Source organism: Scleropages formosus, chromosome 2 (assembly GCF_900964775.1).
Source record: "Scleropages formosus chromosome 2, fSclFor1.1, whole genome shotgun sequence".
Classification (NCBI taxonomy): Eukaryota; Metazoa; Chordata; class Actinopteri; order Osteoglossiformes; family Osteoglossidae; genus Scleropages; species Scleropages formosus.
The window spans coordinates 25,693,381-25,718,924 of NC_041807.1; the positions used below are offsets into that span (position 1 = coordinate 25,693,381).

The following is a 25,544-nucleotide window of genomic DNA, read 5'->3' on the forward strand; positions in this document are numbered from 1 at the left end:
AAGTTTGAGACCTAAGTTATGCAGCTAGCAGATCCCTCTGCACTGATAGAACAGATATTTTTTCAAAACCTTCAGAAAAGTATCCCCTCCCTTTTAGGATACTTAAGTACTTCAGCAAAGCCTTCCCCAGATTTACCTGGCTTGTAAAATGCAGTTTCATAAACTTTATTTGACCTCTCCATGACAACATGTCCTAACAGCTATACAATGCCGTCCTTGCACAAGAATTCTCTGGGCCAGGAAGGTGTGTCTCAAAACTGGCAGTGGGAACAATACAGGCTCAGATCTGCACTGTGTCTTATGCTGTGCTCTAAATATTCTTTTCTCTGTGAAAAGATACCTTTACAAAAAAAAAATCCCTACACAGAGTACTTTTCTTACACCTTCACCAGTCATAAAAGTATTTTTAGATGCCAGTGATACATGTGAGTCTTAGAGCTACACAAAAGAAGCATACAGGAAGTTGTTGCAAATGGGTATTGCGACACCTGAATTCTTCCATGTCTCTGACACAGTGTCCAGTCAGTTAATTTTTTGCACATTTCATGGCAGAAGACAGGTGTGTTTTGTTTGCTTTGCGCACTTTGATTCTCTTTCGGTTAAAGGAATCTGTATTTAATAGGCTCCACAATGAAGATTCAGGACTGTCCCTAGACTTTCGAGGTAAGGTATGGTTGTCCTTACTTCTCAGCTTCCATGAACATTTTCCTCTTAAACTTATTTTAAATGATGTTGTTTGTTGAACAAACAGATTTCAGAATATTATCAAGAAATCCTTGACTTACTTTCAGCTGTCTTTTTGGAATTTGAAATAAACTTTTTTTTGCTGGTGAACTAGCAGTAAAAACAGAAGTCCTGTTATAGACTGGGGAAAGATGAGAGAAGAAGGCAGTTTAAACAACAGATTAAATAATTTAATTTTTTTTTAAAAAATTACCTTCAATTAGGGGGTGCGGTGGCGCAGTGGGTTGGACCGGGTCCTGTGCTCTGGTGGGTCTGGGGTTCGAGTCCCGCTTGGGGTGCCTTGTGACGGACTGGCGTCCCGTCCTGGGTGTGTCCCCTCCCCCTTCAGCCTTACGCCCTGTGTTGCCGGGTAGGCTCCGGTTCCCCGTGACCCCGTAAGGGATGAGCGGTTCTGAAAATGTGTGTGTGTGTGTGTACCTTCAATTAGGGGGTGCGGTGGCGCAGTGGGTTGGACCGGGTCCTGTGCTCTGGTGGGTCTGGGGTTCGAGTCCCGCTTGGGGTGCCTTGTGACGGACTGGCGTCCCGTCCTGGGTGTGTCCCCTCCCCCTTCAGCCTTACACCCTGAGTTGCCGGGTTAGGCTCCGGTTCCCCGCAACCCCGTATGGGACAAGCGGTTCCGAAAGTGTGTGTGCGTGTACCTTCAATTAAAAGTCTCACTTTTTAAGCTGTACCCCTTGAGCCTTCTGAATGGATACGATGTAAAGTTTATTTGCCATATTCGTTTATAACTTTACTCACGGTGCTTTTGACGTTAAACTTTGACAAACTTTGAATTGCTGTTGCGACACAATTTACCGATATTGTGAGAAGCACAACTGCAAATATTACGCCATCATTTCAGTATCACCGGTCCAAAGACCGAGAAGCAACACATAAGGGAAGTTTTTACTCTATTATCGAAGTATAAAAAAATGCAGAAAGAAAAACGTTACAACAAAGTAGGGTTGAGAAAATGCGCAGACACAGGATTCATTCACCTAAGCTTTCACTAACATGGATTATTATTACTACATTATTATACTGACATTTATTCAAGTTCATTCACAGAGAACCTATTTATTATGTCATTTACAGTGAAATAACTGGTAAGATCGTACACGAGTCAGTAATATTCTGAGAACAACAAGAAGTAAAGCACAGTGGGACCAGCATTTTCGCTTCAGCAGATTTCGTGTTACAAGAAGAACGCAGGTGTATGGTCAAAATCATGAGTTGCTGAACTGTGTAGACAGACAGCGAGAAAATACATTACGTATCTGGCGTGTTATATCTCGTCTGTTTTAAACTGCACTCATGATGCGTAACTGTGTAACTTATCCGGTAAGTTAGTGCGGTAATGCGAAGAGCAAGCTGTTTGTGTGAAGTTGCGAAGCTCGCCGGCCAGTGGCGCTGCGCAGTCCCGTGGTGCGCGCGCGACTCAGACAGAGAAGTGCGCGAGCGAGCGAGCGAGCGAGCGGTGTCGCGCGGGCACTCCTCAGCTCGCCGACGACGGGTTTTCTGCTCCGCTGGTGGATTTGTTACATTTCTGAGGAAAAAAAGCGTGGTTTGACGAAGGAAATATATAACATTTACACAGAACTGGAGTCGTTCCCTCTAGGGTGTGACTTTGCTGGAGTTGGACAGCACCGACGCGACGGAGGGTTTCGCCAGAGCAAGTTTGTCACGTTTTTACTTCCATGAAGGTACCGATCGATCGTCAGTTCGGATTCTCGTTCACTAGTAATTGTTAAGTTGTTTGTTTTCGGAGTGCGTTTTCATGATAATTTCGTTTAAATCAAACACCATCGACATCGTATACACAGAAGTACTTAATCGCCCATGTGTGTAGAGTAGTCGTCTATTTGTGTGAGCTTAGTTTTCTGAACACATGATCATGATGATGATTACACATGGCTTTCATCCAAATCGATATAGACAGAGAAATACGTTCCATATTTCGTTTAAAATATGTGAAACGTTCTTTGTGTTCTCTTTTCGTTTTTAGGTGTTTTTACTCGAGAGAGAGTGTATAACGAATACAGTGCGCTCCGTGGATTCAGCATAAACAGTTTTTTTACACTTGTCAATATTGATTGTGGTCGTCGAATTAAAATTCCTCGCTCTCGTTGTGAACTATTCTACGTAAAAATGTCTACTCCTCGCACACTACATTACATACAGCCAAGTATACCTCACTCACTGACTTAAATGAATAACCATGGCATTATATATAAAACTTCATGTATGGAATGAATCATGAATGGCAGTCATATAATAATAACAACCCTTTTAGATTATTTGGAGTTCAAGATGTCAAAAGTATGTTAAGATGTAAAAAGAGATATGTGTGCTGTGTACACGTGCTTGTCCGTGTTTTGCACAATCACCAGCAAGTTATTAGTGAGGTGTGTCAGGGATTTAATAAATCTCATGCTTAGGAAGGCCCAACACTTGAAGACTGATCATTCGTTCATGCTGTCAGATATTTCATCTTTTTTAGGACACCATTTCACATTTTTTCAACTAGTATGATGAATGATTATTTAATTAAAAAAAAAAAAAAAAAAAACACCTGGCTGGTAGCATAGTGGTTAGTGTTGCTCCCTCTGAACCCCAGGGTTGTAAGTTTCAAACCTACCACCAGTTGTAGTACTCTTGAGCACAGCACTTACTCTCAATTGGTCCAGTAAAATTACCATACAGTGCATGTACTGATGGCTTATACTTTCTCCTGTTTTATTTGGATTAATGATTTTATAGCTGTTGATGGACCTACTTGCTGACCCTAGTCATGATGTCTGTAGAGATGTTTTTATTGTGAAAATATTGCCACTATGTACCTTTAGCAGACACCTTGCCAAAAGTGAAACTGAATGGACATTAACATGTGAAAAAAATATTCCTGAGGTCTAGAAAACAGTATTTTTGACATGTATACTTCCATGAAAGTGATTAATGGGTAAGGAAATACACTTTATTCATTCTAAAGATGACTTTGTAAGTCATAATATCATAGGTGTAAGTTGTAGAGCAATCAACAACAGCAGTCATGCTACTTCTATGACAGCTTTGAATTTCAGAAGTTTTTTAAATTGGGTATTTTTCTGATTGCTCTTACAAGTTGAATCCAGCTAGTTTTCCACTGAATAAGTAGTAGCAAATATGGTTATAATACATATTAATATTAATTATTAATGTTATTATTATATTAATGTTAATTAATATAATAGCATTTCTAATGCAGTATTAATAGAATTCACCTTATGATGGTAATGCATTACTGAAAAACCCAGAGGTGAATTCTAGTAACTTCAAATCATAATAATTTCATTTGTGAACCCCATAATTTACAACTATGTATGCTAAAATATCACCAAATCCCAGTAAAATGAACACATTTACTTCAGTAGTTAACCACAGTTACCTTAGAAGGTAGTTTCCTTTAATTAATTACTCTACAATGTTGTATGGCTGTCCACCTGTGCTCGTTCAGCTCTTTCATAGCTATTATGTTCCATAGATTTAAAAAAGCATGGGTTTCCTCCAGGTGCCCTGAATTCTTTCCACCATCCAAAAATGTGTTTCAGGTAGGTTGGTGGCTCTAATTTGCCCATAGTGGATGAATGTGTCTTTGTGTGACATTGTACATGCTGTCTAATCCTGCCATCACATAAACCTTATGGGATATGCTAAAATAGACTTATTCATAGACTTCTTCATTAGACTTTTGTACACAAAATTTAATAAAACTAATGATACAAATTGTACTGAACATGTTCATAAAATGTATAGTTATTACTAGACATAATGGAAGAAACTGTAAAAACAGCAAAAGACAATGCACAGAATACACACACACACACTGTCTGAAACCGCTTGTCTCGAGCGGGGTCGCGGCAAACCAGAGCCTGACCCAGCAACACGGGGCGCAAGGCTGGAGGGGGAAGGGACGCCAGTCCGCCGTAAGGCACCCCAAGCAGGACTTGAACCCCAGACCCGCCAAATCCCACTGTGCCGCCATGTTGCCACACCCCCTGGTATGCACAGAATATTATATATAAAATCACTCTCACACACACACACACACACACACACACACACACACACACACACACACACACACACACTGGCTGAAGCTGCTTGTCCCAGCAAGCTGAAGCCTAACCCAGCAACAGAGGGTGTAAGGCTGGAGGGGGAGGGGACACACCCAGGACAGGATGCCAGCCCACCACAAGACACCCTAAGCAGGACTTGAACCTCAAACCTGCCAGAGAACAGGACCCAGCCAAACCCACTGTGCCACCACATCCCCCATATATAAAATATGTAACCTAATAAAAACATATAAAAAAAGCCCCCCAGCGAATAACCCCGGTTCATATGGGTTTCATTCAGGTCCCTTAGTTTCCTCCCACATTCACATTCCTCCACTGTATGTATTGATAGATGTGAATTTGTCTCCCTTCATGTCTCTCCACAGGGATACATTGACAAATTTTAAGATGACCTGGAAGAACAGCTGTATTGGTCCCTTCAGACTATAGCTGACAACTTTCTCCGATTGGCTGTTGTCGCTCAGAATGAAGATGCTCTACAGAGCCATGCTGCTGGAAACTTGCATGTGGATGTTGACCTTTGTGGGTCTTGGCCTGGGGGCATGTTCTACAATGAAAAGCATGGCTGTAGACTTCACAGTCACTTACCCTATACCCTACTTCAAGGCAGAGGGTTCTATACAGAACATAGTGGCTCACCCATTCTTCCAAGAGGTCTATGTGGCCTCTAGGAATCGGATCGAGGCTATAAATTCCAGCCTGATTAAGACCTGGGAGCTCTACACTGGCCCTGTGAGGTCTATAGGTGATTCTGACATCAACCTCAATGTGTCTGAGGATACTGATAACCAAGTCTTACTCATAGATCCCCAAGAAGAGCCTCCGCATTTATATTCCTGTGGGAGTTCCCAGCATGGAGTATGTCACTCCTATGAACTTCAAGTGGACAGACAACCACCAGCTATTTCAAATTACCTTTTTAGAAAGGAGTCTAACTCAGCGGACCTCTGCTTAGACTGCATAGCCAGTCCTCTCGGCACCAAAGTCACCATTGTGCAGGATGGGCACACATCCTACTTCTATGTGGCAGCAACCATTGACGAGCAAATTGCCAAGAGGTATGGTAGACAGTCCATATCAGTGCGAAGGCCACTGGCAACCAAAGATGGATTTGAGCAGCCTGTACCGGGACTGAGTGTTCTACCTGCCCTGCTGAACTCATACCGCATCGACTACATCTACACTTTTACCACAGAGCAATTTGTGTACTTTGTGTCAGTACAGCGGGAGACACCGGAGCAGAAGCTCTCCCCATTCCAAACACGCCTTGGCCGTCTACCACGGAGTGACCTGGAGATATGGATGTATCGGGAGATAGTTCTGGAGTGTGGCTTCAAGCGCAAGAGGAGGAAGAGAAGCAGGGGAGATCGTGACATTCTGTACAATACAATTCAGGCAGCACACTTTGCCAAGGCTGGCAAGGAATTAGCAGGCGAGCTGGGCATAGAAGCATCTGATGATGTCCTATATGGGGTGTTTGCAGTGGCCAGTGCCTCTGGTGAGGTGTACAATGAATCTGCACTTTGTGCCTTTCCAATAAACAGTGTCAACAAAGCCATTGAGGCTGGTGTAGAGGCTTGCTGTCAGCTGGGCACTAAACGCCTCTCACGGGGCCTGTGCCACTTCCAGTCCTGTAGGAACTGTCCTCATGAGGTGAGTTAACTTCTTACAAATTGTTCTCATGCTGGAATGCTTTTTTCTTTTCTTTAAGCTACAGTACTGCTGTTACCAAAGACTATTACTTAGGCCATAGAGCCAAATTTGTATGGAAAGACAATTCTCAAATATTTGCACGTGTCATGTCGTACACACGGTATTTGTTATGGACAAACCATGGCTAGCACAGAAGTCCAATAATGTTTCACCATTCGGGTTCAGATCAGTTGCTGGTGGCTCGACGGTTGCTGATGGCTCGAGAGGACATGGGGTGGTCAAACACAGCTTCAAACTTCTTGAAATTCTCATAAGTTGTCGGCGAGCAGGTTTTCCAGCTTGCCGTTGCCCAGTGTCGCTCCGGACCCATCAGTAGGGAGATGAGGTACGCCACCTTGGTCTCGTCATTAGGGAACAAGTGTGGGGAACATGAGAACACCAGCTCGCACTACATAATAAATCCTTGACAGTTTTCTGGAGACCCATCGTACTTCTCAGGATCAGCTTGGGGGGCCGTTGCGTTGGGCTGCTGGAGCGGAAAACATCTCTAGAAGAGTTGGGGGCCGTAGCGCTGGGGGGGCTCTGGAGAGGCTGGGGCTGTCCATACTATCCCACTCTCCTCCAGGATAGAGATCAACCCACAAAACGTCTCTTCAGTCAGGCGCAGTGATTGGTCATGCGATCCCAACATGGCGCCTTAGGAGGAGACGGCGTGGTGCAGACAGTCAAATACCGCTGAGTCCGCGTTGGAGGCGGGAGCTTCTGTCATGTCGTACACAGGAGACATACGCAGCGGACTCAGATGCATGTGCTTTTATTGTGAGGGGAAATCCGCAGAATAGTCGGGGACAGTCAGGGGTTGCTTGATTCGCAGTCATCGTTCAAAACGGGGTGTTCAGTAATCAAAGTCGAGGACAGGAGCACAAGTTAGGGAGCCAAAGGAGATGTCGGGGGGGAAACCAGGAGAAGAGAGCAGGGAAACACAGCGAGTAGAGCACAGGGCTCAAAGCACTGGTTGTAGTGGCTTGTAAGAGGTTCCGCGATCTGCTCCGGTCTGTTTGTGTCCTTTATACTCATGTGCCTGGATTGCCTGCAGATGCGGCGGCGGGTGTGACAGCATGTCTGTTTACTAAACATGTAGATTTTATTTTGGAATGGTTTTTATTTCATTGGTAACTTTTTTTTCTATGCACAAGCTTTTTTAAAAACTTGATTGTGTTAAATTTAACCAAACACAACCTCTTGTGTAAATTTTAGCTTGGAAAAAATATCTGCACCTCTAGTCTATTTCTAAACTTCCTAATTTTCATGATCAGGAGGCATAAATTTTGAGAAGAGTAATTGGCTGAGGTACAAGTTTTGAAACAAAAAGACCTTGGAATAATATATGTGTAGACTACAATCACCCAAAAAATGTAATGCTGTGGCTTTATTGTGCCGGTTCCAAATGAACAATGTTTAATTATGTTACATTTATAGTGCTTATTCATGAAACATTACTTATTATTTTCGAAGTTTTGCCAACTTCAAACCTCATATAATTTTATGAACCTATAGTGTGTGAGTGACAGAGAGAGTGTATTCCACTGATGTATGGATGAGTGACCCATTGTAAGTAGTGTATCTAGCAGTCTAAGTCACCTTGGGTGAATAAGCTGTGGGCTGATAACATTACGCAGAGTTCATTGGAAGCTGCTTTGGAGAAAAGCATTTGCTAAATGAATAAATATAAATGTAAATGAATGTGTAGCCGAGATATGTCAGACAGGCATAATAAAATATGTTCATATACAAAATGATGGTGAATCCTACTCAGAATGGCCTTGATAGATATAGCTGTGTTGAAACGTGGAGAGAATGGTAATCAATTAAGATCGTTACTTTTGTTCAAGAGCACTGCTGGGAGAGCTCTTCTAGGTTTGATAAAACAGGCTGAAACTACCTTCAGCCAGCTGGATTAATCACTGTAGGATTAGATGAAAAGGGATTACAGTGACTGCAGTCATAACAGGTTTGTTTAGTTTCATCCAACAGACTTCCCTCCCTTCCCTTTGGCATAATAATTTGTATGAGAATTTTATGATTCTGTATCTTGGCATGTAGTAGTTTCACGTCAGTGCAGATACATTCCTTCAGACTTACTGTCTGTGTCTGGATAGTGAGCCAAGCTTGGTTTGTGTGTCATACACAAGCCTCATATATGGCCTGGTGTTGCATATAACCGTTTCCCATCCTTCAAAAGCTGCTTTCAGTAGCGCTAACTTACCTGGAACTTGGGATTTTAAAGGAAACCTTCCACGCAATTCAGTATGCTATTCATTGTTTGGGTTCACAAGAAATATAGCAGTTGCAGAACAGTAAAACAGTTAATTTGTTGATATGCCCTTAATCTTTGTTTTCTTATTGCTTGCTGGTAAACATTAATTTCAAGAGTTTTTGTTCAAATCAGCATTACTGTTTTTTTGAGTGGAAAAAGAAAAACATACTGAAAAGTCCAGGTAAAATTAAGTACCACAGGTAGTTTGAAGAACTAACAGAAGAAGGTTCAAAACCCAAAATATTTAGGTTGGATTTAAATCTTTGTTCAACATATTATGGTAAAGATTTTTTTTAGTCTGTGCAACAGAATTTGAACTAAAATAGCACAAGTGTGTTATAACAAAATGCTGTAATGTTTACTAGGTATATGATGAATAATTCAGTAACAGATTAAATAGTAATTAACAGTTTAGTGAATTCAGTTGGTTGGCTGTTCCATGCAATATTCAGTTTTTTAGTTCCAAAGTTCCTACCTAATACTGTGCACAGAATTTGTTTCTAGTGGTTTAGAACCAATATGCAGAAAACTATGACAAAGATAAAAATGCATATATGTTCATGGAAATTGGAGAGGAGAGGACTGAACTCAATAGGGAAAAAGATGGAAGTTAAGGCAGGCTCACCTGTGCAGAAAAATGTGGTGTCATTGTAATGCCTATCCTTCCTTCCTATTGTGAAACGTAGTGATGAATATGAAAAACACATGCCAAATGTTAATCAATCTGTTATAAGCATTGAACTTGTGTGCTGGCCAGTAAAATCTTTTTTTTTTTTTTTTTTTTTTTTAAAACAGTGCTGAGAATTAGAAGGCACTTTAGGTGACTGGTGCATCCTCACCAGGAACACCATAGTGACTGAACAGGCACTTCCTGTTTCCTGTGTTGGACAGTTAAACTTCCTATTGGCAACACTGCAATCCATAGCACATACAAGGAGTTAGCTCTGTTTGAGCAGTAATACGTAGCATGACTGCTTCTTGCTTCCTTTGCTCCAGAAGATCACTTCCTATGGGTATTAATGCAGCCTGGTTATGTTGTATCAGCAATGATCACCAGTCTGCTTTGCACCCCATAATTGTAAGTATTGATGCTAGATTCAGTAATAACTGCAACCATTTAGTCAGTGCCTTTCACATGAGATTCCACAACTGCTGTGGTTAGTCTGCAGACCTCTACGGCTGAAATATTCTCTTATCAAGCTGACTTTCCTAATGTTTCTGGAAGTTACTTTTACATCTGTCATTACATGCAAGACTATTGTTTTTAACAATTCTTCTGTTTGTAGTGTATGTATTATCAGTATGGATGAAATTCTTCATGGGGGAGGGAGTGTGGTGGCACAGTGGGCTCAGCCAGTACCCACTGTGTGATGGGTCTGGGGCTCAAGCCCTGCCTCGAGTGCCTTGCGGCAGACTGGTGTCCTGTCCTAGGTATGCTCCTTCCCTCTTCGGCCCCGTATCCAGCGCTGCCGGGCAAGACTCCGGCTCATCGGGACAAGCAGTTGTTGACGATGGATGGATGAAATTGTTCATTATTTCTTTTTTCCTTGTCATAAGTTAGCAGTTCCCAGCCATAATTAATCTTAGAGATACCATCTCTCAGCATGTGAAGGGGTTATGCTTATTACCTAATTTTATATATCAAAAAAGTTTCAAGTCAAGGATTACGAATAAGAACAATGTGATGCCCACTTGGAAGATTTTGACTAAATAGACCCAGACTGCTCTAAGACTGAATTTTTTGATACAATATATGCACTGTTGTTGTGTAGATATTCATCTATCTGGCCTTCAAGAGTTTCTTATTGGTGTATGCAGGCATTTGGATATCTTGGTCTGTAAGTGCACCAAATCCAGAGGTCCGGCATCTTGGAATTTTAACTGATTGAGCACCTAACGTATCTCCAGATCGGCAGCTGTGCTTTCTGCTCAGATCTTTCACTAGTTTGAGCAGGTGAAAATGCAGACACTATCACGCTTTATTTTGACAAAATTTTTTCTCACTTTTTTTTTTACATTGTTGAAGCATAATGAAAGAAAAGTTATGTACTGTACCAATAGTCTAGCATATGAAATGTTGTTGAACCTATCTTCCTACTTTTTTTTAACATTCAGTTTAAATTATGTCTTATACATGAATACATTCCACAGACCATTGCAAATTTATTTATTATCAATAAGCACTTGTCAAATGCAGGGTTATGGTGGGCCAGATCCTTTCTGGGAAGGAAAGGACATGACACAAGATGCATGCTGGATGACATGCCAATCTATTGTAGGGCAATCACACACTCATTCACTCTCACATATACACTATAGGCTATTGAGTCACCAGTTTGGCTGAAACACTTGTCTTTAGAATCTGGAAAGAAACTGGCACACCCACAGGAAATCAATGCAGACCTGACACATGCGGAAATATATTTGAACCTATGACTGTAGGCTGTAAAAGGTGACACGATGGCTTAACAGGTAGCACTACGGTCTCAAATTGCCTAGGCTGTATGGGCTGTATTACATATTAATCTTGGTAATGTACCTTGATGTAAGCTTATTAAGTGTTGTGTTTAAGTAGGTAAGTAAAGTGAAACAAGCACAGTGAAAACAAGCCATTTGGGATTTTTAAAGATATAGAGAAGGATAAATGTTTTGCAAGATGTACTAAATCAGGGTCTGATTCCTAAGAGAAATATTACAACTGACAGAGACAATATGTGTAAGTTACAGAAAATGAGGAGGGCCTCACTCACTCATTCAGTGTCAGTAAGCAAGTTCATGTTCAAGGTTTATTGTCATAACTACAAGTACCATGTACAAGTACCTTGAAATTCTTGTTTGAGTGCTTCAGAGAAATGGGTTACTGATTTCTGACAGAACAGAACTCATTTGTGTCCTTGACTACTTCCATAGCGTTACCACCATCAATTGTTAATGCCATTCTCAAAGGGGACTTGTCATACTTATTATTACTAATTAAGGTGACAAAAACTTCTAACAAAATAGAGGATTTGCTGTTCATGTAAATATAAGACACATAAATTTATTGCCGGTTTGACATCACTCGCTTTCCAGTGAATGAGATATATGTATTTAATGACATACAATATGTAACCTAGGCAGGCTGTTAAATTGGATGTTATGAAAAATTTCAGGTGAAAATGTAATTTCACAACATTGATGGGAAGTTATTGGTAAATGCTTTATTTGCTTGTGCATAGCAATGCTAATTTTGAGGTGGCCAACAAATACTGTTGCCTTTTTGACACTGTATTTCTATCTTTATAGTGTTAATGATTTATTGTTACCTTCCTTCATTTGAATTACCCGAAAGCAGACCCTCCACTGGGTGACATGACATAAAATGGCTCAAAATTACTGTTGTACTGTTGGCAAGGTGATGGTTATTTTTACTTTTATCTTTCAAGAGCTTGGAGAACAACACTGCCTGTAAGGACCAGCCCACTATGGTGTCCATGCCTTTCAGCAGGTTGGACTTTTTTGATGGACAGATGCAGAATGTCCTGCTAACATCTTTGCTGGTTACCACCATTGGGACCAAGACTGTGGCACACATGGGAACCAAGGATGGGCGGCTACTTCAGGTGTAGCATGGGCAGCATGTCACCTGTCATTATACTTGTATTAGACAAGAGACCTTTATCTGTCATAAAACTGGAGCGCTATTAGACTATTGTAAATGATGTATTATGTGCATTCTTAACTGTGTTTTTTTTTTTTTTTTGCATGTTTTCAGTGTGTCTTTTTTAATAACGGCCTAATAGCTAGGACATACAGATATTTCACTTGGAGTAGTGCTGAATGATTTTCCAAAACACTGGAAAATCATTCAGCACTGCTCCAAGTGAAATATCTTTGATCTTGGCTACTGTTATTGCTGTGCCTGTGTTTTAGCTTTTGATATAATTTCCTGTGGAACAATCTGAGTATGTCCTGTTCTGTATCTCAGGTGGTTCTAAGAAGATCAAGCCCAATTATCTTTGCCAACTTCTCACTGGCAGAGAACCAGAAGGTGTCCCCAATAGCATATGTTTACTCAGAAGAGTCCCTCCTCTTTGTGGTTGGAAACAAGGTACTGTAAACTGTAAAATCACACAAGTTCTGATTTTAGTTTGGAGGACATTGTTTTACACTTGATTATGTTACTTCACCTCTTGAAATACTGAGCTACATAAAAGTAAATATCCAGTACATTGTGGGAAGAGTGCTATATAAAAATGAATTGAATTGAATGAATATGTGCTTTTTTGAGAAGTGATTCTGACAGTATATTTGTCTCCCTGGGTCTCTTTACTGTTGACTTTTCTTTTTTTTGCCCTGTATCCCCTCCAGATGTTCAGTGTGCCCCCAAAAGGCCCTGGCTGCCGTCACTTCCTTTCATGTAGCCATTGTCTGAGCTCCCCCAAATTCATGGGGTGTGGTTGGTGTTCTGGAACTTGTTCCTGGGAGGGGGAGTGTGGCCTGGAGTGGAGGAACACATCCTGTTCACCTGTCATTACTGATGTAAGAATTTGAACAGCAGGTAGTTTACTGCTTATAGCTGGTGCCTTGCATTTGAAGGGCCCAGGTTCTAGTCACATGTTATGCTGTGGTCTTCTTGCGTAAGGTAATTGCAGTAAATTGCCTCATTAAAAGTTATCCAGCTGTATCAATGGGTAAATTATTGTTTTGGAGAAAAGCTTAAATTATATAGGTAAATGTAATTTTAGAAGCTGGTAGGGGGGGTTTTGCCATAGGATTGTGGCTGGTTAATGTGAATTCATCAGAATAGATCTGGATCTTGATTTTTATTTTGTTTTTCATGACTTACGTTTAAATATTCGCATGTACTGCAGTTTTTCCCAAAGCTGGCACCTCCCAATGGCACAACAGAAGTGACCCTCTGTGGCTGGGAATTTCAGTCTACCTCACAGACCATTAGCCCAGCAACTCACCAGGTTACATTGGGAGAGACGGTTTGTGAAGTGCTCCCTCAGAAGAGCAACAGAACTCAGTGAGTATAGTACACAAGGTAATTCATCAAAGTATGGATTAATGTGGAAAGTAGCTCTCACAATGTAACATTGAAGAGAAGCAGAAAATAACAGTAACACAAAATAAACTTAAAAAAATGAATACAGTAAATTTTTGTTGCAAGGTGTTATATCTTGAATGCTGTAGAATTAATTGTTGTAATATCTTAAAAAGTCAGTTACTTCAGACTTCCTCCTTGTTAATGGAAATCAGTGCTTTAGAGAGATAATGGTTACTAAGTCTGAATTTCCTGTAAAATATAGCTATGCACTTGTAAAGTGAATTAAGTGGTGCATTAAGTTGTTTTGGCAATTACGGGAGGTGGTTTTATTAATTTTCTTTTGTAAACTTTTCTCAGGCTGACATGTAAGATAGGCACTGGTCCTTCTGACCTGTCTCAGCCTGTACCCATTACTGTGGATGTGCATGAAAAGAACACTGAAGGATCTTTCTTTATTGATGGAAAAGTTCAAATACATGGATTCACCTTTGTGGTAATTTTTTCAAATTCCTTTGAATAATAATTCCTTCAAAAATTCTTGTTTTTATTTTTTTAATGTTTTTTTTTTATTCTAACAGAAGTTAACTTAGATATTCTTATCATTTTGTTTGTCAGCTGAATAGACTATGTCCTGTTTGTCTTTATGTAGGAGCCGCAGATCACAAAAGTTGTTCCTGATTATGGGCCATATGTTGGGGGAACTCTGATCACAGTGACAGGGCTCTATCTGAATGCTGGGAACACGAGGAGAGTCTCTCTCGGTGACAAGCCATGCCAGATCATAAGGTGAGGTACTGCGTTTGGGTAGTTGGCTGCCTCTTTAATCTACGCATTTGTGTCTGTATGTCTCTTTATGAAGTTAGTTTGGAGGTGAGCAATGATGATGCTGTCTATTACACCGTTTGTGGAATCTTGTGCTTATGCGTTAATGACAAAGTGGACAGTTATAACTATTTTCGAGTTGTAGGGTTGATGTGGCAAATTACATACTTGACATTCAATGAAAATATATTTTTATAGACGTTTGTTTTTCTATGTTTACGTCTGTGGTATTCAGATTAAATGATTTTAATCTTATAAAGATCTCTTTTGTAACTTGTTTTTACATGAAATCATAGAGTATGGAAAGACTGTCTTAGATCATTGATGTCAGCCCACCTGCAAAAATACAGTAATATATGTGAAAGGAAATTATAGTTTGAGAAGTGCTACAGAACATAACAGGTTCAAATATGTCTGCCATCTGCAGTGAATCAGCAGTCATGGAGAACTTCACGTGCTTGTCACAGCCTGTGCTTTCCCCAAGAGATGCACCTCTGCAAGTATTCATCGATCAGACCCTGGTGTTCCCCACCAAGATATTCAACTATAAGCAGAAGCCTGTAATCACAGATGTCCTCCCAAGGTGCAGCTTCAGGCGGTAAGGTGGGGAGGGATGTCATCAACATATCAGTTGTGGCAGATTTAAAGCTCTTTACAATGACGTGAGCTGTGAAGTGTAACTTGTGTTTTACTATTACTTACCTGTTATCATAAGAGGGACATTGCTCATGCACAGCTTGCAGTGTAATTCTAAAATGTTATTTTTACAATTATACGTATGTTTTATATTTATTTTCCAGTCTGGGGAAGTCTACCTAGTTATGTTGCTTTGATGTTTTAATGTTTTTTAGAACATTATGTGATCTGGTTACATAGGCAGGTGTGGGTGTAATTCAGATCTAATTCTGAATTAAATTTAATTAGACAACCGTGCTAATGATAGTGATATGATAGCATCAGTTGATTTAATTGGTTAAATCAATAGATTAATTTTTAAAAAATGATGGTGTACACTGACTGGGTAAGTACTTTAGTACTATGTCATAGGAAAAAGTGTTTTAACATGTTACTCTCCTTTCTTACTGTGCCAGTTTTCTTTAGAGGCTGTAAAATAGTTTATACATCAAGAGTATTATATATTAAACAAAACTGTATAAAAAATACTGTTTAAAGTCATTAGATCATTAGTTTTTGGGTTGATGACAGTAACTTCATTGTAATGGTGTGTATCTTTTATTTCATGTGATAAAGTGGATCCAAGATTGTCATTAAAGGCTACCATCTGGACTCTGTTTATAAAAGTATCATCCAGTTTGAGCCTAGCACCAAATTTTTTAAAGCTGTTCAAAGAGTAAGTTTTACTTAGATCCCCTCCATTTTTGTCTTCACTGCTTCCTGCTTAAGGGGGGGGTGTGGTGGCACAGTGGGTTTGGCTGGGTCCTGCTCTCTGGTGGGTCTGGGGTTTGAGTCCTGCTTGGGGTGCCTTGCGACAGACTGGCGTCCTGTCCTGGGTGTGTCCCTTGTGCCCTGCTTTGCCGGGTTAGGCTCGGGTTTGCCGCAACCCTGCTCGGGACAAGCAGTTTCAGCCAACGTGTGTGTGCGTGTGCTTGCTGCTCGTTTCTTCAGATTTTCAGACTGCTTTCTCAGATATGGCACACTAATACCTATAAAGCTCTCTGTCTCATGCTGATACATTTTCTGGTGGTGGTCGAGCTTATAGCGCTTTAAATTTTTAAGCACTGCTATTCACTTGCAGTCTTTGTGTGTACATGTCTTGAAGCTTTATGTTCTATCTATGAATTTAGCAGTTTATTTAATTAGCTACTTTCTTGGTACAGTAATTGAGTTGACTATTTAATTCTGTGGTTTTGAGTGTGGTTGGAAGAAACATTGAGCTTGATGTCTTTATACTCTTATTAGGAGTGTGTGGGCCAAATGAATCCAACACAGCTGGAGTGCTGGACCCCTGCTATCCCTGGAGATGACTTTTCCGAGGGTACGTTATCCGTGGATATGGATGGAGCTCGTAGAGTCTGGGAGCATGAGTTCTCCTACTACCCTAAAGCTGAACCCTTCCACTTTGACCAGGATGGCAACACTCTGCACCTGCCTTCTACTGCTGAAGAAGTGGCTGTATCTGTAAGTGTGAAAGCAGAGCTTAATTAGGGAAAAATCTTGATTACATTACTGAGAATTTTAGAGCAAAATTAAGTTTCTCCCCTGATCTCATTAAGTGCATGATAAATGTGTAAGTGTTTATGTTTAATAACCTTTTGTTGAATAATGGATAAACCTATATTCAGCTACTCGTGTGATGTACACCGGTTCATGTGGTGGAATATGACAAATTTACTAAACTCTAAAATAACATGTCTGCATCCAAATCTCTCCTTGTGTTGATGTAGAGCACTCATTGTACTTTTTTCTCTGAGATGTGTGTCGTTTGGAGAAAAGCCATCTGCTCAATGGATAAATGTAAATGTAACAAATAGTATCAAATGCTTTTAAACATGTTTACAGCACAGCAGACTGAACCATGTGAGTTCATGTATGAAAATCATCATGACAGTGGGAGGAGTGGAATGTAATGTTAAAATCCTGGACAACAAAATCACCTGCAGGATCCCTAAGAATTTGACTGTGCCTAGGGAAGGTCTAACTGTGAGGGTGAGGTTTATGTCTTAATACTACTGTAGTTTTCTGTTCCTTTAACTGAAATGCAGATACTTGTTAAATCTAGAAAACTTCAGTGTATGTAGGGCATCTGTAATTTGATATAAATGTTCATATTTATAAAGGGAACATTTCTGCTGGTTTTAATTGTCATTCATGTCATTTTATATACTTGTCTATATGTAAAGAAAAGACATTTATGCATTCGCTTATATGAAAATATGAGCGTATTATACAAAAAAAATTACAGTCTTGGAAGTCTGCTGATTTTGGAGGGTGACTCAGTAGTTCACACTTTGTCATGTAAGGTCTGATTTATGGTCTCCTGTGTGCCAGGTGTCTGTCAATGGAGATGTGTATGACGTGGGCAAGGTGGTAATTACCCCTCACAATGGTGTGATAGGCATTGTCCTGGGCATCCTTTTTGCACTGGTTGTGGGAGCCTTGATGACCTTCCTCATCATGAAACAGATGAGGAAAAAGAAAAAAGGTGAGAGCTTGTGTTGCTCTTTGAAAAGTGGATTTATTATGTAAGTATGTGGGTCCCTCAGCCATGACCAACCACCGAAATGGTAGCTGCCATAGGTATCACATTGGCCTCCCTTGGGAACAATTTATCTTAAAACCGCTGCCTTGGTCTGAATCTAGAAAAGTTCAGTGGGTAATCTGACTCTTGTTTTATGAATATAGTTTTGTGGTATGATGTTATGATTGACTGGGACTTACAGAGTGGGTTTCTAATTTACAAAATTTTTTAGCAAGTGCTTTTGAGAAGTATTTAGTAATTATATTTTCATAAATAGAGCTAGCATACCAAGTCAGACTGCGGGCCAAAGCTTCACCCCATGTGCTCACAAATCACAATTGCGAATAGTAAGTACTGTTTTAAGTTTTTCAACACCCTGTGCTAGCTCTGGCCAGCGTGCTTTATTATGCTTTTTAATTTACAATTGGTCATAAAGGGTATTACATGTACACACCTATGCATTCTAAGTTCAACAGAGGGAGACGGTATCTGCTAGCTTGGTCTCTGGGAGCTTTTCAGCTGGAGAAAGACAGTTTGAATACCCCTGCTGCTGCCTCCCAGCCCGCAGAGGTGTCATGTTACTGACGTTTACATTTATTCATTTACAAGAAACTTTTCTCCAAAGCAATGTAAAACTCAGTAAACAAAAGTGCTTTTCACCAATAGAAAGATAAATATACACGCATGCAATTCTCAAAGTACAATTCCTTAGTCCAATACCACAATTTTTTTCAGCGCACATTATACCAACAGCTCTGTATAGAATTGATGAGGAGCCCCAGACCTGCTTAGTGTTACATTAGATTGATAAAGATTTTGTGTAGCCAACCAACTCTCTCTCCTAATTATGTTTGTAAATAGGGAACCCACTTTATTCAAAACTAACTGGAGGAGGGGGTGTGGAAAATGTTCTGCTGAATAAGTAAATGTAAAATTTGCTTGAGTCTGTATTGATATGTCTCTGTGGCTATTGTCCATTTTCACTCATATCCAGATGTTATGGATCATATCATGACAAAATGAAAGACTGGGCTTAACATAAACCAAAATCGGTAAAAATGGTGACTATTAAAATATTCAATAATAACGAGAAACATGCAGAGGCAGGTATCTGAGGAAACAAGCCTGTGGAATGCAAGAGACTGAGAAAAAGCTTGTGGAATTTGGTGCTTGCTTTGGTGTACCTACCCATGTTCCTACTGTGGCCATCCTGCAATAAACCTAGCCTGCACTGAAACCCCTGAGTTTTTTTAATTTTAGCTTGCAATTTAATCAAACAATATCAACTAAAATAACACCAAGAGTGATTGCAAAGCTGGGGAATGTTTTGTCTTTGCAATTATTGTTTGTGCTACAATTATAGATTACAAGAAGTACAGGTGGTCCCCGATTTATGATGGGGTTACGTTACCCGAAACCCATCATAAGTCAAAAGTCAATTTCATACACCTAATACACACCTCTGTGTGACAGAATGGGAGATGCAGGTCGCTGTCGCTGCCCGGCATTGCAAGACAGCATCGCTCCGCGTATCCCTTGCCCGGGAAAAAATCAAAATTCAAAATTTGAAGTACGGTTTCTATTGAATGGCTATTGCCAGCTCACCATTGTAAAGTCGAAAAAAATTGCAAGTCGAACCATCGTAAATCGGGGACCACCTGTAATAATAGTAATAATTAGAGGTAATCATTTCATAATGATCCATGGACAAAGTTACAGCAGTTCAGCGGCTTCATTTGGGTTTAATAATCCAATCTGCTTTTCTTATGTACATGAGCTGTAAACATGGACTTAAAAAATCATTGCCTGCTTTTTTCACACTGTCTTGCTGTGACACTAGACCACCTGTCCAAGGTTTGTGGTGTGCTAGCCCTGACTAACAAACATAGAAATGTATGCTTTTTCCTGACTACGCTCTCACATCATGTAATTTTCAGCGGAAATGGTGGAACACCGCCTCTCACATCCTCTTAACTACAATCAGAGCACCAGCAGCTCTTCAGACAGGTTGCCTATGGGGGACTACAGACATGGTAAGAACTTCACGTTGATCTTGTTCTTAGGGTGTTTTGCCTGAACCAATAGACATAAAATGTATGCTTAAAAAAATGTTCTTATGATCCAGAAAATATTGTATACTAACTCTAATCCTCTCCATCACCTATCCCCTGAAATGTTTTTAGAACTATTCCTAAACCCTTCAAGCATCATTGCATCAGGGAGCCTATCTGGAATGTCTCAGACCAACAGCTGGGATACTTCACTTATCCCACTCATGCGTCGTGAGATGATCTCTATTTCCTCTCTCCGCCCCGAGCTACTGGAGGAGGTGAAAGATGTTTTGATTCCTGAAAAGGCACTCAGTGTGCATTACCACCAGATCATCGGCAGGGGTAGGGGTCCCATTTTCCCATCCATTAGAGGTGTTAGGAAGGATGACTTTTTCCACTTGGAATAATATAATGACAGGAAACGGCATCTCTGTTGATGAGACACAGACGCTGAAAAAATTAGCTTTTTTCTCCAAGAGCAACAGACCCATTACTATTCATGAATGCAACTCTTTGTTGCAGTATTGGTAATGCTGGGATTTTTGTCTTTTCTCAGGTCACTTTGGGACAGTGTATCATGGCTCTTTCACAGATGAGAACAACCAAATAATCCACTGCGCTGTAAAGTCATTAAACAGTGAGTTAAATGGTTTGTTTTATGTGATATTGGCCACTTTGGATATTTTCTAAAGCTAGTTAATACAATGATCCTCGATACTGTTCACTGACATTTAGATTGATGAGGAATAACACAATGAAAAGTAGGCAGAGATGACAATGAGGAATAAAATCTTTAAACCTCAACTTAAATGTTTTAACTTAAAATTCTCATAAAAGGATAATACACAAATGCTTTCCAGTTATTTTAATCCTTCTTGTGAACTTTGGTTATTCATTGCTAAAAATAATGAGATCAATTCCAGCTTTTGGTTAGTGAGTTTTAGCTACTAGGATTCTAGCTGTCATGACAACAGACGGACTGGATAGACAGGTCGTACAAGACACAGATGTTGATACACAGGCAAGGCAAAACTCGGTGGTAATAGAGGACAGGCGAGGGTCGAAAACCAGGAACACTAGAACTAAGCAGGATATGAAGAGCAGAACGAGGATGCTGATACTGCAAGGGCAATTGCAAGAATTCGCATTGTCTTGCGGACACGGAGGTCCTTTTATCCTGGGTGTCATCAGTTAGCCCCAGGTGTTGCCGTTCCACTCGTTCCCGTGGGCGACACTAGCTTCCAGTGGTATCCAGCTAGAAATGTGTGTTACCTTTTTACAGGGATCACAGACATGGAGGAGGTGGAACAGTTCCTGAAGGAGGGCATCCTGATGAAAGCATTTCACCACACCAATGTGCTCTCCTTGTTGGGCATCCTGATGCCCCAAGAAGGGCTCCCTCTTGTTGTGCTGCCCTTCATGAAACATGGAGACCTGAGGCAGTTTATTCGATGTGAGAAGAGGGTGAGTGGGTTTGGGAAGGGCAATTAACCTCACGAAAACTGACGTGGGAGAGGCTGTATTACATAACAGCAAATCCAAACAAAAAGATCTGGTAACTCATTTATTCTGGTGCTGATAAGATTTGAACAGAGTTTGGCCATTCAAAGTAGAATATATTTGCTGATAAGTTTGTTGACTTTGAAATATCTTGCATAGCAGACTGAAGAATATATATATATATATATATATATACACACACACACACACACACACACACCTTCTGAACTGCTTCTCCCATATGGGGTTGCAGGGAACCAGAGCCTAACCCAGCAACTCAGGGTGTAAGGCTGGAGGGGGAGGGAACACACCCAGGACAGAATGCCAGTCCGTTGCAAGACACCCCAAGTGGGACTTGAACCCCAGACCCACCAGAGAGCAGGACCCAGTCCAACCCACTGCGACACCACACCCCCCTGAAGAATACACACACACACACACACACACACACATTTTCAGAACCGCTTGTCCCTTACGGGGTCACGGGGAACCGGAGCCTACCCGGTAACACAGGGCGTAAGGCCGGAGGGGGAAGGGGACACACCCAGGACGGGACGCCAGTCTGCCACAAGGCACCCCAAGCGGGACTTGAACCCCAGACCCACCGGAGAGCAGGACTGCGGTCCAACCCACTGCGCCACCGCACCCCCCTGAAGAATATAGCTCTTAAAATATGTTTTTGTTTGGATGATAATTGAATTTGATTCATAATTCGATTTTTTTTTCGATGTTTCATTGCTTTGTTGGCATTTCTTAAAGCTGCTGCATTTAAAGAGTTATTGTAGATGAGACAGAAAACTTTTATTTGGCTCCTGTTGCTCTTTATACAGTTTCATGTTCAATAGCAATTGTAGAGAAATAATGAAATATTTGTCTTTGATCATTTCTAAGGCAGTTACTCTGTGTCTTTGTTTAGAATCCTACTGTAAAGGATCTCATTGGATTTGGGCTGCAGGTGGCCAAGGGCATGGAGTACTTGGCCCAGAAGAAATTTGTGCACCGAGACTTGGCAGCAAGGAACTGCATGTGAGTCACTGTTATCAAAATACTTGTCATGGCTTCAGGACCACAGCATTCATTTGGAGGTTTTAAAAGTTCCCCGGTCCACCCTTGCTATCAGTAATGATGTTTGATATTGCAGACTGGAAAGGCCTATCACCCCTTTACTTTTGGCAGGCTGGATGAGTCATACACGGTGAAGGTGGCAGATTTTGGCATGGCCCGGGATGTCTTTGGCAAAGAGTACTACAGCGTTCACGATCACAAGAAAGCAAAGCTGCCAGTCAAGTGGATAGCTGTTGAGAGTTTGCAGACCCAGAAGTTCACAACCAAATCTGATGTGGTACGTTTCTAAAAGCTTTCCTTGCCAAATCAAAGGAGTCATCAGTTTGGCCAATGAAACTGGTCTATATTGCCTGTGAAAGGTCTTTGCCTTTAGGATTCTATAAAATCTATGTTTACAGTTTAAGAATTAACTAACCTTTTCTGGGATTTGTGTAAATTCACTAGGTTACATGTTTGGAAATGTTGCTTAATTAACATGTCACATGACATGTATAAAAGTCTTTTGGGCTAAACTGTATTATTGTTGTTGTTGTTGTTATTATTAGCACTGGTAGGAGGCTAATACTTTGGAGTTATTTTTGCCTCATATGCTTTACAAACCTTTAAGTATTTAAGTATCTAATTTTTATCATTGAAACAGTTTACTGGAGTGGTTCAGTAGAAGTATCTTGTTTGATAATACTAAAGCAGAAACCGGAAGTGGGGATGTCCTCAGGCTCTATTACTTATTTATGGTCTAAACTTTGTACTGTATGTGTCTTAATATCCATAATATGGCTCCTCATGTTATGAACATTCAAGTGTTAAATTTTCAAAGATACATTTTCTTTATTATTAATAATGTAAACATAATTGTTTATAATATATATACATTTTTTTGCATAGTATTAACATCCATTTTATAACATTTTGGCCAGTTGTAGAAAGTGACCTGCATTTCCATGCCTAGCCATTATATGGCAGGAAAACCAGAACACTATGCATCAAAACAGGCGGCATTAAGTAGGAGTTTGAGGACACTATTTTTATTTTGAGTAATTTTTGAGTTGTTTTAATTTTCATTTAATTTGAAATTAATAAAAATGTTAAATACTCTTTTTATATAAATCACACTTTGCACTGCAGCTAAATGTCTGTGTTAACATTTTAATTTTGTAGAAAATAAAAGCTGAAAGTAGCTTAAAGTTGATGAACATTGCACATGCTTATCTGATAAATTGGTCACTAGTTACTATTAATTAATATGATCCTTTTTTGAATATTCAGCAATTATATATTAATGTTACTGTTTGAAGTTAATAAAAATAAGTCTTCAAGAATTATAAAAGCTTTTTAATGTCCTTAACCAGCAAACAAATTTATGGATGTCTATTAATAACTTTTTATTGATTTTGAATTAGTGGTGGTGTCTTTGTAACTCAAACTGACTTCTGGTCCCAGTCGTGCTCATAACTTGAGGAAACAATATATTTCCTTATTGCTATTGAATCCTACTGTTGAATTATGTTTTATACAGTGGTCCTTTGGAGTTTTGATGTGGGAGCTGCTAACCAGAGGAGCAAGTCCCTACCCTGATATTGACCCCTATGATATCATTCCTTACCTCTGTAAAGGGCGCAGGCTTCTCCAGCCTGAATTTTGCCCCGACCCCATGTAAGTAGCTACATGTATGCACTTGATATACATCAGGTCATAGCTCGGTAATAAGTAATGCTGAATACAAAGCATTTACGCACCATGCAAATGTTTGAGTATACTTGGAATATCTGGACAATCCTTCTGTAAGATGAACTGGACAGAAGAGTCAGAGCAAAGCAATCCACAGATGACCAACATCTCTGGGAACTGCTGCAGATGAGCTGGGAAGACATAGCTAACGAAATGTCTTTTGATAAAAATACTGGCTTCCAGCAAGTGTATTCAAACATTTGACTGGTACTGTGGCATCACATATAGTTGACCTGATCAACTGGGGTCATGGACATCCATGGTTCATTTGTCCCATTTCATGTAAATTATAGTCTTCTGAGTAAGCAGGTGGTCATCGCACAAGCTAAAGTCTAAAGAATCTGTGTTATGCTAGGAGTTGAATTTGCCGATGGAGTGACTTCTGCATGTTTTAGTATATGACCACAACAATAAATACCACACTTCAGGACAATGCACACATTTTTTTACCTTAAATGGAAACTTCTACCACTTTCTTTAGTAAGTAGCTGGAAATAAGGATGGAAACCACAGGACAAACATACAGTTAATGATTTAACTGGAGATTAATCACTTAGTATGTTCCTGCATCCTGATGCTTCTGTAGTCGCTAGTGATATAAAAAGTCTTCCTTTGGACTCCCAGGTATGCGGTCATGGTCCAGTGTTGGGACCCTGTGCCAGAGAGGAGGCCCACTTTTGCCAGCCTTGTTTCTGACATCAGCAACATATTGGATGGGCTTGAGGGAGAGCATTACATCAGCCTGAAAGTCACCTATGTCAACCTGGACGTGCCACATCCATATCCTGCTTTCACAGACTCCAGCCACACCTGTGATTCCCCCACCACCGACAGTTTATGCTCCAACCCAATGTGAGTGATCCACACAGCCACAATGGTCATCAGCACCTAACAAGTCCCCCAGTTTTACCACAAAGGAGACAAGATGTAATCTTGTTGTTACTGGGACTCGTGTGATGGCACTTGAGTCTTTTTGCGTGTCAGGTGTGTTCATGGGAAGGGGGTGAGGCAGCAAAAGTTGCACTGTAAAACAGCTTAATTTCTGTGAAGATCAAATCAATCCTCAAGATGTTTTAAGCTTATCTATAGTATATACTTCTGTACATGGTGTACTTTTTATGCTTACAAAAAGTATTTAGAATTGAATGTACTTCTCAAATTAAAAATAATGGTGAACTTTCTTTTACTCCCATCTTAGCACTCCATGTATTTTGAACTGGTGTATTTTTGAACTGATGCAGTCTGCTGCATTTTACTTCCTTAATTTAAAGCATTCAAAAAATGTACTTTTGTCTTTTTACGGCTTTTCGTTCATTACATTTAAAATGTTCAAATAGCA

At 40.3% G+C, this 25,544-nt stretch overlaps 2 protein-coding genes across 4 annotated transcripts in view; one reads left to right on the top strand and one right to left on the bottom strand.

Moving 5' to 3' along the window:
• The window catches only part of uba7 (ubiquitin-like modifier activating enzyme 7), a 45,501-nt gene extending 44,317 nt beyond the window's left edge, over window positions 1-1,184 (bottom strand). The window contains exon 1 of the mRNA XM_029249940.1: window positions 1,162-1,184. The gene's annotated coding sequence lies outside the window, so the exon portion shown is untranslated. The remainder of the gene's footprint in view (window positions 1-1,161) is intronic.
• Window positions 556-25,544, top strand: mst1ra (macrophage stimulating 1 receptor a). 3 transcript variants are annotated; one of them, XM_018756642.2, is made up of 22 exons: window positions 2,043-2,426; window positions 4,153-4,155; window positions 5,204-6,491; window positions 12,234-12,410; window positions 12,776-12,898; window positions 13,159-13,329; window positions 13,662-13,819; window positions 14,198-14,333; window positions 14,490-14,626; window positions 15,090-15,260; window positions 15,914-16,013; window positions 16,583-16,801; window positions 17,183-17,329; window positions 17,672-17,825; window positions 19,799-19,894; window positions 20,045-20,254; window positions 20,469-20,549; window positions 21,195-21,376; window positions 22,329-22,438; window positions 22,589-22,754; window positions 23,994-24,130; window positions 24,830-25,544. In XM_018756642.2, the coding sequence occupies exons 3-22, from the start codon at window positions 5,304-5,306 to the stop codon at window positions 25,059-25,061; spliced, it is 4,095 nt and encodes a 1,364-aa protein (XP_018612158.2). In that variant the 5' UTR covers window positions 2,043-2,426; window positions 4,153-4,155; window positions 5,204-5,303; the 3' UTR covers window positions 25,062-25,544. The 3 variants fall into 3 exon arrangements, with proteins under 3 accessions (XP_018612159.2, XP_018612158.2, XP_018612160.2); XM_018756643.2 differs by lacking the exons at window positions 2,043-2,426; window positions 4,153-4,155 and adding an exon at window positions 556-663; XM_018756644.2 differs by lacking the exons at window positions 2,043-2,426; window positions 4,153-4,155 and adding an exon at window positions 4,293-4,310.

Bases quoted from the DNA above. Each gene is read 5' to 3' on its own strand.
- mst1ra (XM_018756643.2), top strand. From the start codon at position 5,304: ATGAAGATGCTCTACAGAGCCATGCTGCTGGAAACTTGCATGTGGATG. The intron at 13,330-13,661 runs GTAAGAATTTGA...CATGTACTGCAG, and splicing joins GTTCACCTGTCATTACTGAT to TTTTTCCCAAAGCTGGCACC. The intron at 17,330-17,671 runs GTGAGGTTTATG...CCTGTGTGCCAG, and splicing joins GGGAAGGTCTAACTGTGAGG to GTGTCTGTCAATGGAGATGT.